At 37.4% G+C, this 17,380-nt stretch overlaps 1 protein-coding gene across 11 annotated transcripts in view; it reads right to left on the bottom strand.

The window, feature by feature from the left end:
- LOC129570001 (fibronectin type-III domain-containing protein 3A-like) overlaps positions 1-17,380 on the bottom strand; it is a 33,860-nt gene that overhangs the window by 7,389 nt on the left and 9,091 nt on the right. For 8 of the 11 annotated variants that reach the window (XM_055449332.1, XM_055449339.1, XM_055449333.1 and 5 more), the window contains exon 6: positions 2,502-2,695. In XM_055449332.1, coding sequence (XP_055305307.1) covers positions 2,502-2,695 — 194 coding nt within the window. Of the gene's footprint in view, positions 1-2,501; positions 2,696-5,191; positions 6,553-6,816; positions 6,873-12,144 lie in introns of those variants that run through there. The other 3 variants (XM_055449336.1, XM_055449338.1, XM_055449337.1) reach the window with 2 other exon arrangements.

Genomic DNA, 17,380 nt, shown 5'->3' with positions numbered 1-17,380 from the left:
ATATATATATATATATATATATATATATATATATATATATATATATACTCTGTAATTTAAAGGAAAACGGACCTAAAGGAATAATGTTAATGATTTGCAAATGATTGTTTGCTCTCTCTTGCTAACGAGGTGCAGACAAAATAATAGTTTACTGCACAGTGTACGAGTACATGTTGGTTTTGTTTTTGGCCAAAGTCGAGCAAGACGAAGAAGAAGAAGAAGAAGTACGGAGAGTGAGTGAAAGAGAGAAGGAGCGGGAGTGAAGGGCAATGACAAAATGTAATTTGCTTCAAAGTCCAGCGAATAGCCAAATGCTAATTAAATTTCTTTCAGACGACAATTAAAAATATCATTCTTCATTTTTTTTGCATACTGAAAACAATGAGCAACCACTCATCGTTTTGGTGGGCTCTTTTGACAGTTTGAATGATACATTGTTGCATGCCCGCACTATGTGAGTATGGTGGTGATGCGCGCATTCCAACAATTACTTTTTGAAAAATCGTACAAGTGCAGTTATTTCTTTTTTCTCTTTCTCTATCCCCTTCTATCTCCCTCTCTCTCTCTCTCGCTCTTTCTCGGCCTGTTCGCAACGATGCGCGGATGAAAGATTACACGCTGTGCACCTTTCAAAAGCACACACCGCGGCTGATGCATAACCAACTTTCTATATCACGTTTTTAAAGTACATTGCATTGGAAAAATGTGTATATACTGAACTATTGCAAGTAAACACGTAAATATCGCTGGTTTCAGTTATTGTTTAATGGCTGACTTTAGTTTTGTTTCTTTCATTCTTCTCTTTTTGCTGTTTTATGAGTGTGTAAGTGTGTGTGTTTTTTTCGTTATTGTTGCCGTTGTTGCTGGTAGCGCGCACTTTTTTTCTGTTCATCATGAATGCATTCGCAGATTGATTCATTTGTGGCGGTATATAATACACATGAGCCGTGTGTATTAAATATAAAGTTGTTGCCGCTGGTGCATATTTCGTAGTCGCTATTATATTTTCTTTCTCTTCTTTTGAATCGAAAAGTACATATCAACGTCGACAGCAATTTCAGCAATGAATTTTTCGCAGAACAATGAAAAAATGTGAAAGAAACAGCAGCGATGTTGAGCTTTTCGGGCTCTTTACATTTACATTGGTGTGCCATTCACTTTGCATTTTCCGGTATTTTCGCTTGCAGTCGCCAAAAATGCGAATGCGAATACAATCGCGAACGCAAATGCCAATGCACACAAATACCACGCGAACCAGTGGAGAAAAGAATTCACAACACACGTAAAATGAAATCGCTCTAAATAATCGTCATCAAAACCAACGTAATCGATCATTTCTCTTCCTCATGTTGGTTTGGTGTGAATTTATGCAACTTTTTATTAATGATCTTTGCGGCTGACACGTAGCGGCTAACTACGGATAGACATTTACACGGTTAATGAGTTATTCTCTTGAATTGGCTTAGTTTATTTTGATTGAAATTCTTATACGTGCGATGTGTGACTGGCTGAGTTATTGACGCTGATATATATTCCATTCAAATTGTGTGTATTGAAATGTATTTCCATTTGTGACCCGCCGTTAGACCAAAAGATTGTCCGACGACGAATGCACGAGTGAATGGGACTTGGAAGGAAAGCCAAAGTCGAGCACAAGTTGTAATCAAATCGCACCGAATTGTGTGATTGCCAATGTGAGAATTTCGAACGAAAGAGCACTTGATTGTAATGGAAATGTAAAGCATATTGAATGCATCATCGCTCATTAATATTAATGGCCACATAACGTGAGTATGAGTGCTTGTACCGCTCATACATCGGCTGAATCAAATGAATAATGTAATATTCGTACATGTGAGCAAACTTCAGGAGAGAGAGTCTAGGAATTGTGACGGTCGGTTAGAATGTAATTCAAATGTGCGCGCGTTCCTCTTCTATGCACACAATGAGTGGAATTTCAAATTGTGTCGGTAACGGTTCTGATGCAATGCATAAGAAATTCTTCAAGTATGGGGATTGGTGAAAAAGTAGGCTTTCGCAGAATTTCCAAGTACGGTTTGGAAAACATAACGCATATCTGTATCGCGTATACACATGCGTCTGAATTGAATCTGCACTCATCGCCGTCATTATGATCTCGTTCATTCTGATGATGTGGAAATATTTGGTCTAGCAACGCAAATTGGGTCACGGGTTAATTCAATCGTGCTGCTTTTTTATCCGCTGCTCAATTGCTGAATCAATGAGCCTGTTTTCCGTTGACATTGAACTAACCATCGGTAGACATATAATTCCAACTTTCGACTTTCAACAATTGCACACATTCGGCACACATCAAATTTTCGAGCTGGTATTGACGCGTGGATTCGTGCGATGTTACAATAGCCCAACGTCAACGAAAAACCAAAAATTTTCTCGTCCATTCAAGTCTGAGTGCGCGAGTGCACGCAAGAGAGGAGAGAAAAAATAGCAGCAAAACAAAAGAAATTTTCATTACTTACATAATGGCCGTGGATATGCGGCTGAACACTGCCTTGACTATGAATTTGTTGATGTTGTGCTGTGGATAATATTACATGGCGAAGCGTTCCATTTTCATCAACAATTTGTTGCATCACATGACCAGGCGGCACTTGAACGGGCATTGGAATTGGTGGTGATCCACTTTGTGAAACCATTGGCACAGTCACGGGACCTATAGAAAATGAAGGAAAAAAAAAATTAAACAAAGTTGATGAAAAACACAACGTTCACAAAAAAATTGCTTGAGCAATTGGTTAAATCAAGGAGTGAATATCCACATTTTTGTGATGCAATCAAAAGATATTTTATCAAAATTCCTACAGAAAAAAAAATGTATTCGTCAATGTGTTTCGAATGAAGATGATAAATAACGATTGTCAGGTGAAAAATGGTTAGAATCGAGAGAAAGACTTAAATAAAGACAGTGAACTGCGTCACAATGCCGCAGTCAAATCAAATGACATAAAATTTTGTTTTTCTTTGTTTCGAAGCGAATTCTTTGTCATTTTAGGTCAAAGACACTAAGAAATCGAACGACCTACCAGCCTTTCTGATCATGAAAATAGTAAACAATACAGCGGCACCTGGGGAGTAAGTGCAATGTGTCATACTCTCAACGTTTGAACTAACACAGACGCACTTACACAGACGCATACTTGTTACAGCAAACTATGTGCATGATTCTCTATTTCTCCAACCAGTCACCAGGTGCCGCTTTATTGTTCTTGTTTGACGTTTCCTATCTATTTGTACAGACGATCAGAGAGGCTGCGACCTACATAAATCGCTAATCAATGCAGGAACATTTTGTACAACATTTTTTGCTCCTAAGGCAAAATACCTGTGCATTTTTTCATCGAAAACAAACGACGAAAGAAATGGAGAGAGAAAAATAATAAAGTTCGATGACTGGTCCAATGTTTACCAAACGAAATTCCACGACCAAAAAGAAAAAAGTGGCACGACGAAGCAGCCAAGAAAAAGAAAAACCAAAAGAACGTAGTAAATTCAAACATAATAGGACAATCCTGTCATTTCTTCTCTTTTCTTTTCATTCTTTCGATCTGTGTTATTCTGTCCTCTTTTCGTTTGGCTGTCACATTCAACGCCGATCGCATCGTGCAACCGCACCGAAGGTCAATAAACTGCGAGAAACAGAATACATTTTATAAAGCAAATAGAAACGGTAATACAATTGATTAGAGCATTGGACGCATGTGTGTTAAACATCTAAACACACGGAAACCAAATGAACGATGGACGGATTGATAGCGCTGTAGCATGACATCGAAACGGGCGTGAGAAGAAGAAAAAAATTCGAGTTCGTAAAGTAGAAATGCGTTCTTTTTTATATTATTGGTTGAGTAAAACACCCATTCAATTGGTATTTTCTGCCAATAAAAATATTGATTGATTGCACAAACTAAATGTGGTTGTTTTCAAGCGAATGCAGTCAAGGAAAAACTAAAGATGTCAGTGGAGAACCGTTATCGATGTGAACGGCGGAGCGAAGCAAAAGGAGAAAAGAAAAAAACGTATTTAGAACAATTCTCTATGAATACATGCATAATTATTATGTGCTCTTTCGTCGTAGAAAACATATTCATTACTATTGATGGGTAATGCACGCACACGCACTACTACATGTTTTCCCATAATTGCAGTGAACGGTTCTATTCATGTGTATACGAGGAAGAAAGAAAAAGCTGTAACGACAAAATGGGTTATTTCATTGCTTCAACAATCATATTCTTTGTGAGAGCGCGCGCACAAAAATTATTTCCTAAAAAAAAAACTATTCGTTTGTCGCTTGGCCGTTTTTCCCCTCTCCATATATTTCGTCGAGTGATTTTCTGTCAGTTATTACATTACTTCAAAGTACTTTGTATTGTTTACAATGAGATATTTTGACGTTTTGCACTTCACAAAGACGTCGAGCGCTGTTTGTGCCATGGGTTTTGCGCTCCCAACTACCTGGCCACATTTGATTTTGTCGCTGTGTGCAAGACAATCAAATAAAATATTTCACTTTTTATGGCTGAAAGTCCATGCAGAGCTACCTGTCAAGATTTGTTTATCATCAGCACACATCAGTGTGCGACGTGTGTAGAAATGCGCATGAAAAGATCGAGTTTGGAATGAAAATAAAAACCTGTTTATTAGAGAGATCTCCAAGGTCGCAAGGTTAACAGAAGACATTCCACTCGCAGATCAGTTTGAAAGATATTCTGTTTTTTCTCTGCATTTTATATGAAATTCACGTTAATTTTTTAACCATATTTGAGCAAGCCTATTCAATGCCGAGAAAATGTCTCTCTACAACGTATGCAAAGCCGTGGAGAAAAAAGTGGCCGGTTCTACTGTCAACGATTCTTTTTGTATTCATATTGTGTGTGCATTTCTTATCTTCATTTGCTGGAGATGGAAAAAAATGCTTCTTTTCGAAGAAAGACTCCGCTGAATCAGCATGATTGCGAATGCATTTCTTTGGTTATTTTTAGTTACGGTCATTTGCGAGTTCATTCTTACTCTTTCCCATTCTATTTTAATTCAATTTGAGCCGATCAACGCACTTATTCAAGCTAAAGCAGAAGAAAAAGTTGTATTTTAAGTTCTGAGCCGTTCAACGGCCGAATGACGCGTGAATATCGTTTTGAGTGTATCTTACCAAATTCAGAGTGCAAGCAAATGGGTGCGTGTGCAGCGCACAGTTCTTGTGGCATAAAATATCCTTGATCGGTTGTATAAAATTCACTAGCAAACGGAATATAGCCTTGATTGTTGGTGAGCAAGGAGATGGGTGGTGGTGGTGGTGGATGTGGATAGGCGGGCTGTGACCGTTCGCCTCGGATGAAAAACTTTCCGGCATTTTCGTCGGCTGCTTTCAGGTCACTTCCGCCCGCATTCGGAACATTTTGGCTTGGCTGCTGATGTATCACAGGCGGTGGCTGTGACGATGGTCGATGATTGTGGTTATTGTTGCTATGTGGTTGATGAAAGGTTGTGGTCGGCATACCAGGATCGGAATTTGGACTAAATGACGATGCACTGGATGATGGCGATGTACTCGGTACGATCGTTTGATTCGTACTCGGAGCTATCAATGTATCAGTCGCAAGACTTTGCTCCGAAATAATACGCATATTTTCGATATATTTTATTGCTCTCCCCGACGATGATGTCACAAAATCAACAATCAAATTCGTTGAATTGTGATTTTATACAGTGTTCACTCTCTCGAAATTCGCGTGTTTTCTTCGAATTTTTATTTTGCAACACTCAAAACAACAACATAAAAATCGTTGAATATCAAATGAAAACAAACGATGCACTTTACTCAATTGCTTGTTTTGATACTTTCTCCTTGCTTCTTCTGTCGTCGTTTCTTTTATCTTTCCGTACGTTGTTTTCTTATATCAAGAAAAAACTCGTTTCATATTCTTTTAACATTTCGCGGTGTATTGGATATTTTAGATCGGGATTTCGTCAGTAGAATCAGTTTCTAAATACCAGAAGAAAAACAATTTTATACACGAATTCCCAATTAACAATCGATGATGATGTTGATGATGAACTGTTTTGTATTCGTTGTTGTTTGATGCATGTTGAATCTTTGGTGAAACACCAAAAACGGTGCTCTTCGTATTCGTTGCAAAATGCTTGAAATCAATACCACCAATCAAAGTATGAACTTTTGTATTTCACCACACAGAGGAAAAAAAATTGATAGACAACAACAATGCGAAGATTATTTTTGATTGTCTTAGCCACGGCTGTTTGTAATATTAATTGAAAGCTATGTTGGTTTGCTGCTGTCGTTCGTTGTTTTTATTGCTGTTGTTGTTGTTGTTGTTGTTTTTATGTTTTCTCCACTCAACTATTTTACTTTCAGTTCATTTTCTACACTTTACTATTATTTACTCCAACCGATCAACCAATTTCTCTTTCGATATTTGTTTATTACAATCACATTTTTATTGGGTCTTTTTTCGTGAAAGAGAATGTAACGAAATCCAAGTGAATTTATTTCTGAAAAATGTTGCACGTGGTGAAAAAAAAGGTCACCGCACTGTTAGAAGCTGTTTGTTTTTTGTTGTTGTAGTTGTTGTTGTCGTTGTTGACCAACATCAACATCAACAACGAGACAACAAACCAGAAAAAATTGTTCAAATTGAGCTAAAAAAAATTGCATATCCAATTTAGGTCACCATTGTATTCATCAAGCCAAATGGAAAGATAAATTTTTACTAAAAAAAATGTCTGATATTTGAATGGGATTTGTAATTTCAATACTTCTTTTGTTTCTCGCTTTTAATTGAAATCAAAAAATGGCCCACCATTGGCGCAGTTATTGCTTTTTTGGCGAAGATCGCGAGAGAGAGAGAGAGAGTGAGAGTTCAACGTTCGTAGGATATTATGTGATAATTAGTCGATGAGTTAAGTGTGTTGGCCTATTTACTGCGACATAATGATGTTAGGTGAGCGCAAACAAATCGTGCTGCAAAATTTCTACGCGAGTAATTTGCACACACCGGATAATTATCATCTCTCTAACATATTTTGCATAATAAAATAACGAAAAAAATCACAATCGGAATCCGTTTTACATTGTAAACACAAAGTCGACAGGAATTGTATCACACTCCCTGCATCAAGATGTGTGTGCGGATCGCACACTGAATAGATGATGAGTTTTTGAATAGAGTATGTGTGGCATTTTGCGTCGTCGTAAAATTCTATGTTCGCGGAATCCATATCATCCATCGAAAATTGCTCAATTGATTTAGCAGTGAAGTGCAGCGTCTTTAGATCATTGAATCGGCAAATATTTAGACGTGCAAAATTACGCCTCAACTAATATTTCTCTTTTATTTGTGTTTGATGCGAAAAAGGTCGATCACGATTCTACTTGAAACTTCAAGTACATGAACGAGTCTCAATTAGTTAAAGTTTTTAAACACAACAAAAAAATTCTAACAACGCTGCAGTAACAACAACAGAAAGAAGAAGAAAAATTCATTTTTCGACACTTCGAAATGACATGCAGACAAAACAAAACGCAAATATATCAAAATTCAATCTGCCAGCATTCGCGAACATTCGTTTCGTGGCTCTTTCCTATTTCATTTCAATTAGTACAGCCAGAGAAGAAATAATAGGAAAAAAAAGCGTACGTAAGGTTATTTTTGGTCGGGTTAGTTCTAACTTGAATGTATATTTCCAATTTAAACCTAAATTTTTTCGAAATGTGTATGTTTTTTCGCACACAGAAAATTATTTCTGGTTTATTTGCCATGTTTCTATGTCTCTTTCTCTCTACTTTTCGTTCGATTGCCTAGCTGCGCGAATTGGTGAACGCGCTTTTGCGGGCGCTTTCATAACATTTCCAATAGATTGAATTTTATGTTTCGATTTGTCTTTGAAGAGGTAAAAGGAAAAAAAACCAACCAGTTGAAATACACTCGGTATGTACATGGTGAGAAATGGCGAAACAAAGAATGATAGAGATCACGATTTGCAATTGAGTGTCGTGCCAGCTTTAACTGACTCTACCCAGCATCTAGTCACAGCGAACTGAATAAATGGCAAGCCACAGCCATATAATGAATAATGGGTTAAAAACAGCAACAGCGAAAAAAAATTGTTGGTTTTCCACGAAAAACTCGGACAGAAAATGGCAGCAGCGCAAAAAAAAACGTATAAGAAATATCAAATATTTCAGTCATAATAACACAATTACTAATTAGAGATATACATTAGAACTCGGCAATAATATCATTTTGGCTGTTTTGTTGTTGTTGTTGTTGCGGCTGCTATTGCTACAAATCTATTTGTTCATTGGTTTATGCTGTGCACATAGAGCTGTCTACGTAGTACACGCGTACGATTCTCGGCTTGTATGTATGTATCATTTTTGTTTTTTTTTTATTCGCAGTGATTTCGAGAATTTAAGCACACTGCTCAAATTGGCAGCAGCCAACAGCAACACATAGTGAAACTCAAGTGAATATTCCGTTACTTTTCATTTGAAAAATTCAAAAATCCACACATATTCAACAATGTGCATTGCATTCGCTCCAACAGTCGCACAAGCACGGCCGGAATGGGATGGCGAGCAGCCAAACTTCACAAGAAAAAAGTGATCGTGTCATTGTCACGTAATCTTAATTCCGAAGCATTTTTATGAATGTATTGGAATTATATGTGTGCTGTATGTGGTTGCAATGGTATCTTATTTGAAGCGGTACACAGCGTGAGCTACTGTGTGAGACTGTATATGTGAGCGACTGTATATCTGGCAACTGGGCACACACATGGAATTTAGCTTTAATCAAGTTTGTTGCTCTCACATTTTCAATCGTATGAAGACGTGTGCCGCAGTCAAAACCCACACCATCACACCGTACGAATACCACGCTCGAGTCGAGATTAACTCTTTGCCCGAGCTGTTTGTATTCGTGTCGGATTGTCAATGTATGAGAAAGTTTGGTTTTTTCCCTACATTCTGTTCAACAATCTGATGGGGTTTTTTTGCTCTATGTTCAGCAGCGTTTTTTCTTCTCTCTTTTTCGTTCATATTCCATGCAACACGTATCAATGGATATGTTTTGTTTTAATATACCGACTATAATTTATCGAGAGTCTTCGACTGGCCATGTATGTACGGCGTGCGGCTGCTACATGACTTGATTGTGTGTTACGGTCCTCTGGATACAATAACAATTCATTTTTTTATTGTATTGGAATGTTTCATATATGCATACGTTTGTATATCGTTTTATTGTTGGCCTGATCTCGTTTGTGTGTTGGTGCCGTGCGCTGTTTCGACGGCTGACGATGTGTGTATGTGTGCGCATTTATATTTCTGTACTTGTTGCGCTCATCCATTGCAAACAAAGAGCAAATAAACAACCGTTCGAATGAAAATATTATGTGAATAATTCAAAAAATATTCGCCCGCTTTGGATGTACATAAATTTCAAAGAGTACAGTTAGCACAACGACAATGAAGACATTGAGTGGTGAATGATGATAGTGCTGTCGATGATGGCAATACAAATTGCAACCACAAAAAAAAACTTTCAGTTTTCCAGAAGAATTTTAAATAGCGCAATTTTTGTTGGTTCGTTCATTCGTTCGTTCGTTTTCTCGTTAGCTTCATTTAATGGGAATGGTCGCCTGCTTTTATGTGTAAACAATTCGCCGAAGTGTGTGGCAGTAAAATAAAATGAATTAAAAAAACCAAACGAAAGACAGTCTGGGATTCCCAAATCGAACTCAAAACCATTGCAATGTGCATACGTGGTCACACACGCTAGCTGAGCTGCAATAACGTAATTGCTGTTGAGCTCTTATCATTCGTTACCTTGATGCGTCAAACGATTTTTCATGGAATCGAGTGGCTGAAGCGTTTTCAACTTTTCAACGCATGGTTTATTTTCGTACCAGCATCATCATCATCATCAGCATTACGGTCGCGTGCATTCCGCTTTTTTGTTTCATTTTATGATTTTTGCAAGATAAAACAATGGAATGGAAAAAAGGATGATTGCGAATGCTTTTAATCACGACATTTCAACCAAGCTACAAAGTATGGATTTTTTTTTCGGAATGAAAAAAGTCTGTTTTGCTGAATCGTTCGTTCGTCAACAGAGCGGCGAATTAACAGGTTTTGTCAATATCAGCGGTTTTTTTTTCATGAAATTTATTGCATTTGAAAGTTTAAAATGATGATGTCACGTCGTATCAAGGATAGAATTGGTCGGAAATGTTCGCTCCTTCAGAGAGACAGAAGAGGAAAGCAGCAAAATCAGAAGTGATCGCGCCCTTCTCACATCTGTGTACTGCACTGTGCCGTGTTTGTGCTGTGGGAGAGGCGCAATGAGTATGTATTATTTTCATGGTATGAACTTTAAAGGCAAAACCGTGGCCTTTCTAAATGAATACGTGCTGCAATGTACGCAATTGATGCGCATACAATTCACAATATACGTTCATCTCTGCCTCTAGCATTTCCTAAATCCAGCCAGCACACACAGATTAGGATCAGTCGGTTTGACTTTTTATTTCTATTCATTGTGTTTGTGTAATTTTCTGTTGTGGTTGCTGTCGCTGTTGTTATTTTTGTTGCCCACCAGAAATGATTTATCTTTCACTTGTATTTTTGCCCGATTCGGATGTTTGTTGAACAGTGCAAAAGCCAAATTGTGGCACTATTCACATTGAAAGTTGTTTCACATTTGATTTGAGCGTTTGTCCACACCGATTCCGGTTTTCGAATTCTAGATAAGCGTTAAATGTGAGACATGATTCATAGAGCTAATCAAATATTAGATTATGTCGTGTCTTTTTCCGCCGCCATCGCCGCCACGGTATTCGCTATTCAGAGTGGTGTGTGTGTGTGTATGTATATACGCGCGTTTGCCTTGTTTGTATTTGGAGCGATTTAAGTATAGTAAACGGATGTAAGATTCAGATGCGTCGAGCTTGTTTATTTTATTTTTCACTCAATGGCCAGTCTCATCGGCGTTTACGATATCGTGATAATATTTTAATATGTCGCATTTGATTGTTTTTATTTACTTGAAGTGCTCGACGTGAATGATTTGTGCTGAGTTGAGTTGAGTCGAGTTGAGTTGTGGTATGCTGTGTAATGCACGTCGTGCGACTATTCAAAAGCAGTACTCTTAATGTGCCAGCCAACGACATACACAACATTTCACTTTGCAGAGAGTGAGAGAGAGAGGGAGAGAGTGAGAGAAGAAAAAAAAGCCCAACCGAATCCGTTTGACCAGACGCTCTGCTCAATCAGTGTATAAAGTAGAACCAATGAACGACGCACTCACACCATTGACATCAATTTAATTCGATTACTTGAAATAAACGCGATTCACGAGATTATTTATCATAGCTCTCTGTGGCCATACTACATTCGTCGTCTTTGTTGTTGTTGTGTTCATGATGCTGTTTCTTCTCGAAATATTCAATTAGACGTGTGTGCTGTTTTTTTTTAGTTTTTATTGTTTGCATACGCCTCTCTTTCTCTTTGCTGGGTTTTCCATTTTATGCGCTTGTTATCTTTTTGGAACATTGTCCATTTCATTTATTTCAGATGATTAAAATTGACCAATTTACGTCGATCGAATGTATTGCAAGCTTTTGAAAGAAATCGTTTTTTGCTATTGGCTTGAATGAGTTTGCATGGTGTATATAATGCGTAATTGTAGGCAAAAAAATATCCTCGTTTCTATTTTATTTTGCGCTTTTTTTCGTCTTCTCCTTCCACGAAATCAATACTTCCAATCGAGTTATACAATTCTAAGAAACTGTTTCAAATCACCATGACACGACGACAGCACAACAGTATTGAAGAAAAAAACAACAACGACAAGGGATATCAATATTCAAATCAAGAATTTATTATTGCGTTGCGAGCAAATGTCATTCGGCTAATCTTGTGGTTTATTTTTGTCATATGCAATTTCTTTCTTTTCAACTTGATCAACTTTTCGATGAGACTGTTGCGAGTACAAAAAGACCAGATATCAAGAAGAATCGTTTGGTAGTTTTTATTGGTTTTCTTTCGAAGATGAAAAAAAAAATAATATTCGGGGAATTTACATTTTAACACAACACTTTTGAAAGTTTTCAATTGCACGTTGTTCACAACACTTAGCATTTAAACGAAGGAATGAAGAAAATAGAAATGATTCGGCCACGTATAATGCACTAGAACTCCAATTTGTATTGTTAAAATATCTGTCCGAAGGAAACAAATACGATAGCACTTCACTTTGATCGCAGCAGTTCGTAGAAAAAATAAATTTGCAGTCGTTTTGTTTCTGTTTTTTTCTCTCTTTTTCTTCGTATTTTTTTTTTTCTTGTGCAAAATCGAATTCGAAACAATAGACGAACAAAAATCAAATAAGTTGACTAATGCCGAAACAAAACCGAAACCGAAAACTTATTCGAAAAGAACAAATAAACAACTTAAAAAAAGCGCAAAGAAGGAAGGAAACACAAAAACTAAAAAAATATATATATTGTGTGTGTATTTTTCTGTGTTCTACTATATTGTTAATTCGTTTTTATTCAAATGACCGACACCATTTAGTACCGACGGTTCAAATCACACTGATTTACTTGCTGTTATTTGATTGCCTGGAACTGTACAACGGAGAAACATTGGAATGCAGGTCTGTTGAAATTGTTTCATACACAAGTCAGATAGAAACATACACACACAAACACTCGCACACTCACACTATCATATCACGCCGCACTTATTGACGCTATGGACTGTATGGCATAGAAACGAATGAGCCGAAAGCAACGAGTGAACGAATCGACAATTGTAACACACACAGAACGAATTGCCTCGTTGTTCAGTGTGAGAGTGAGCGGACCAAAGCGATCACTCTATGCGGGTTCATTCTGTGAGTAAAGTGATCGTGTGAATGGGATTCAGCATAATGAACGTGAACACTAACATATACATGCATTGGATGCGAGTTGTTAGCTGCTAAGCCGCCGCACCACAACTTCGTACAGAAATACACTTTTTGTGAATACTTTCGAGTGATTTGGTGTTGTTCGTTGCTGTTGCTGTGTCGTGTGGTTGCGCATACATCGGTTGTAGAGTCTCAACATCATTGAACACGAACATTATACGTATCTCTCGTTGGTTGGCTGGGCTACAGAGTACGACGAATTGAAATGAATGTATTTTATTCATATTGTGTGTTCATTACGATTTTTATTTGATCACATCACGACGTTAGTCTGTGAGCGCTGTGTATGCACCACACAGTCCGTCGACGGATTCCTTCGGCACCGCTTTTTCTTCTGCTGTATGCATTTGTTTCTTCTTTTTTCGGTTCAAACTGGGGCTCATTGGACGGCATGTATACAAGTGTACGACGATAGAGAGATACTCATAATTATAACACATTCATTTAAAAGGCCGTTTATTGAGCATGGGATAGAGACTCGGCTGGCTGAATTGAATTGAATTGAATCCAATACAAACGACGATGCAACCAATATAAATGTCATATCCAAACATTTAGAAGGAAAAAAGAGTAACGAAACACCAACTATTTCAGAAAAATGAGAAAAAGAAAGCGCTTTGGTCTCGATGCATTTTTTTCTTCTTCTTCTTCTTCTTCTTCTTCTTCTTCTTCTGTGCAATGCGCTGCTATATGAACTGCTGCGAAACGATCAAATGGAATGGAATGGATTTTTTCTCTCTCGCGCGCGCCGTTGTCGCTCTTATTGTACGTATACATATATGCAATATGCATGGTTTGTTCTGTAATAGTGGAGCCAAATCCAGTCTATGCTGATTTGCTGCCAGTATTCATTTTTTCTTAGACATTACGTAAACGGAAATACCCAGCAGAAAAGGCAAAGTTTCATTTCGAAAATGAATGAAATAAAAAAAACCAACAAATCTCTAGCTATACACTGTCTGACTCTTGACTCTGGTTGCGTTATGAAAAACCTAAGCGCTGAAAAATAAAAACAAAACGAAATAGAGAGAAGAAAAAAAAATTGGCAGTGAATGGCCATTCCAGACGCTAATCATTTTGGTACTTACAAATCAGTATGCTCACGTTTGTTAACTGCGAGACTTTTGATTATTTTAACTATCTCTTTTTCTATCTCTATCTCTATCTCTCTCTCTCTCTCTCTCTCTCTCTCTCTCTGTGAATGTACGCACACCTCGGTAGTTTTGTTTTGTTTTGGAATGGTGTTTTTTCGTACTCTCTTTCATCAGCCAGTGTAAGTGATAATCGAGCAAAAAGCACTTCACAGACGCTCATTATAATTACTGTATTGTGATTCACAAGTTTTTGTACATTCGGCGCGAGCAGTGGTGTACTTGCAAGATTTGTCTATGGATTTGAGCGACATCCACAGCGGGAACTAAAACAATCTCGTTTCACGATTCTACAATTGATGTTTTCGATTTATGATTACAAATAACCAAGAAACACCGAAACAAAATACGCACCACAACAGCTAGGAATTCATTTCAAAACAAAATGCAAGCCCAAAACATTCATCGCCAAATCGGAAAGTTGGAAATCAGAACGCGAAAACAACAAAATTCCTATTTCCTTTTTGAGATAACACAAATGTTTTCATTTCTGCTTATAAGTATTTTGTGTTGTTTTCCTGTGCAACAGCAGCGAAAAAATTCATATTGGTGAGCATAGTAATTTGTGTATAAAAAACCAACAAATTCCTGAATATTTATAATCGAAAATATGAAAATGAAAACAAGATTACCAAGAAATATGTATCAGAAGCCAGAAGCACTTTTTTCTCTATCTCTCTCACGCTTTATCTCCCTTTCTATACTACACACGAAGACAAAAAAATGTAGTATTTCAATCTCTTCATCTAATGATTTCATGGAATTTCGATGTTTTCATTCACATTTTTTCCCTTCGCTCTCTCGCTTCGCATGCGAAAGAAAAAACTTGTCTATATAGTATCAGCGTCGACCTGTTGACCTGCATCGGTATGTGTATATATCAATCATAGCAATTCAACGCTTCAAAATTCTATTTCTATCAATGAAATTCAAATAGTCCAATGAATGGCAATAAAAAAAAGAAAAAGTCACCAGGTCACACTTTGCACCGAATGTTTTGATATTTTTGCTATGAGAAGTAAAATAAAAGGCATTATTCACTTTTACTTTGATAAGCAATCCGTCGCGTGCAAGCCAAACAAAATAATCAACTGCTAGTGAAGTCAAGCACAACAAATAATAAAAAAAAACACCGCTTACGAAAAAGAGACAGAAAGCACTTCTTTCACGTTCGGAAATTGGCTCACGTGTTTCGCTCACTCTTTTTTAACAGCTCATGCTTTTCGTGTGTTGTCTTTTTCTTCTTCTTCTTAAAGTCAGTTGATAAACCGAAAACGTTCAAACCGACTCTTTGGTCATTGCTGTTATTTCTTTGCTGTCTATTAGGAGGCTAAATGAAATGACGTCGAATATTTACATGTGATGTAAATTGGTAAAGTGGACGATTGTGTGTTCTGATGCGGTTCGTGGCACCAACCATCTGAATTAGAAGTGCGCGCGCGTAAATACACTCGTTGCGGTTGTTTTTGAAGAAAATGATCATTAGAGAGATCTCGAAAAACAGCCGGGCATTCGGACTTCTGAGTGATTGATTGACATGGAAAATTTGACACGAGCTTGTTTCTTTAAATGATTTAATTGCCAAAATGCCGTCTATGAATTTCGACAATTGAAAATGACTGCGGGAAATGTTGAACTTTATTTCGAACTTTTAAATGTTGCTTATTAGTATGGGTTTTTTCTATTTGGCTAAAAAAAATAAAGCGAAAAAAGTGTATCCTCGAGCATTTTGAGTTTCCGATTTTAACCTTCCTATTTAATCCAAGTTGATGGAATCGGAATCGCTCGAACAGATCATGAGCAACGAACGTGGCGGCCCCGACAGCAGTAGACTCATAACAATAACAATAATAATTACTGTACAGTAGTAGCGACTCATTTGTGAAACAGCAACGAAAAACGAAAATAAAAAGAAGAACAAAGTGATGATTCAAACTGTTGAGCGGATTGTCTTGATGAATAAATGCAGCAGTAGAATAAAGTAGCCATTTCGATAAATAGGCATCCTTGGCAAAAATGCGGCGCGGAATCCAATTTATCCGAAAAGAATCCACACAACGAGCGTTTTGCCGTATATATGTATGCATTTATGTATATACAGTATATCGTCGTAACATTTGGTGTGTGTGCATGCGAGGTACTGTCATTGAACGAATACTTGTTGAGAATCAAATAATTATTTTTTTTTTCGTGCAGTGCACACGAACATGGAATGCGTTGCTCAAGTGCAGATCTCAATGCAGTGCGGAGTAGAGCATAGAGCTGCAGAATAATTGGAGTTGGTAAATGCATGTTCGCTGAGATCGCTCGTATAATTTCATATGTGATTTTAGTTTTATATATAAAAAAATATTTTTTTTCTGCACACTATCTCTTCACCTCTCCGCTTTATAATTAAAAAAACTGTAAAGACGGTGTATGTCGAGAGAGAGAGAGAGAGAGAGAGAGAGAGAGAGAAACCAGCGATTGCGACTAAAAGACTTTTGTCATTTGGCGGCTGGATTGTATGAGTGTATAGCACAGCACGAGTATCGAAGATTGGTATGAAAGATATAAAATGTATGAGAAAATGGTATTATATACCAGCGACGAAACGAAAGAAGTAAAAAAAAAGTCATGCAGAATGTAAAGGAAAAGGCGATACCAGCCATTTACTACACAGCCCAGCAATAGTGTGGCAATATCAGAAGCGAAGAGAAAAAAAACAAGATCTGAACATGAATGCGAACACGAACACAAACACCAATACACGAATACACACACACAGCACGATCGTACCGAGTTAAGAGAAATTCTTCTTGAGGTTATCAACCTATTAAAAGCAAACCAAGACACAACGAATTAACGTTGGATGGATTTGTTGTTTTTTTTCTTTTTCAGTGTGCTTTTTTCGTATTTTTATTTTACTTTAACTTCTGGCTCATTCCAACTGTCTCTTTCCAATGTTTATTTGTTCAAATGGATTTGTTCGCCCGCGCGCACACTCGCACGCTCTTATACCGCAAACTCTTCGCATTCACAATAGATAATGATGAATGTATGCAATCTTTTATTACACACAGTCGAAATGGTTCGTGTGTGGGAGCTAATGGTTTCGATAAGTATTTGACTGTTTCCATTGTGGCATTCATTTGGAACAACCGAACCAAAGAAGAAGAAGGAGAAGAAGAAGAAGAAGGAGAAGAAGAAGAAGAA

This window comes from Sitodiplosis mosellana, unplaced genomic scaffold (genome assembly GCF_009176505.1).
Source record: "Sitodiplosis mosellana isolate CC-2019 unplaced genomic scaffold, AAFC_SMos_1.0 Smas_scaffold_47, whole genome shotgun sequence".
Taxonomy (NCBI): Eukaryota; Metazoa; Arthropoda; class Insecta; order Diptera; family Cecidomyiidae; genus Sitodiplosis; species Sitodiplosis mosellana.
This window is presented reverse-complemented; position numbering and strand designations above follow the sequence as displayed.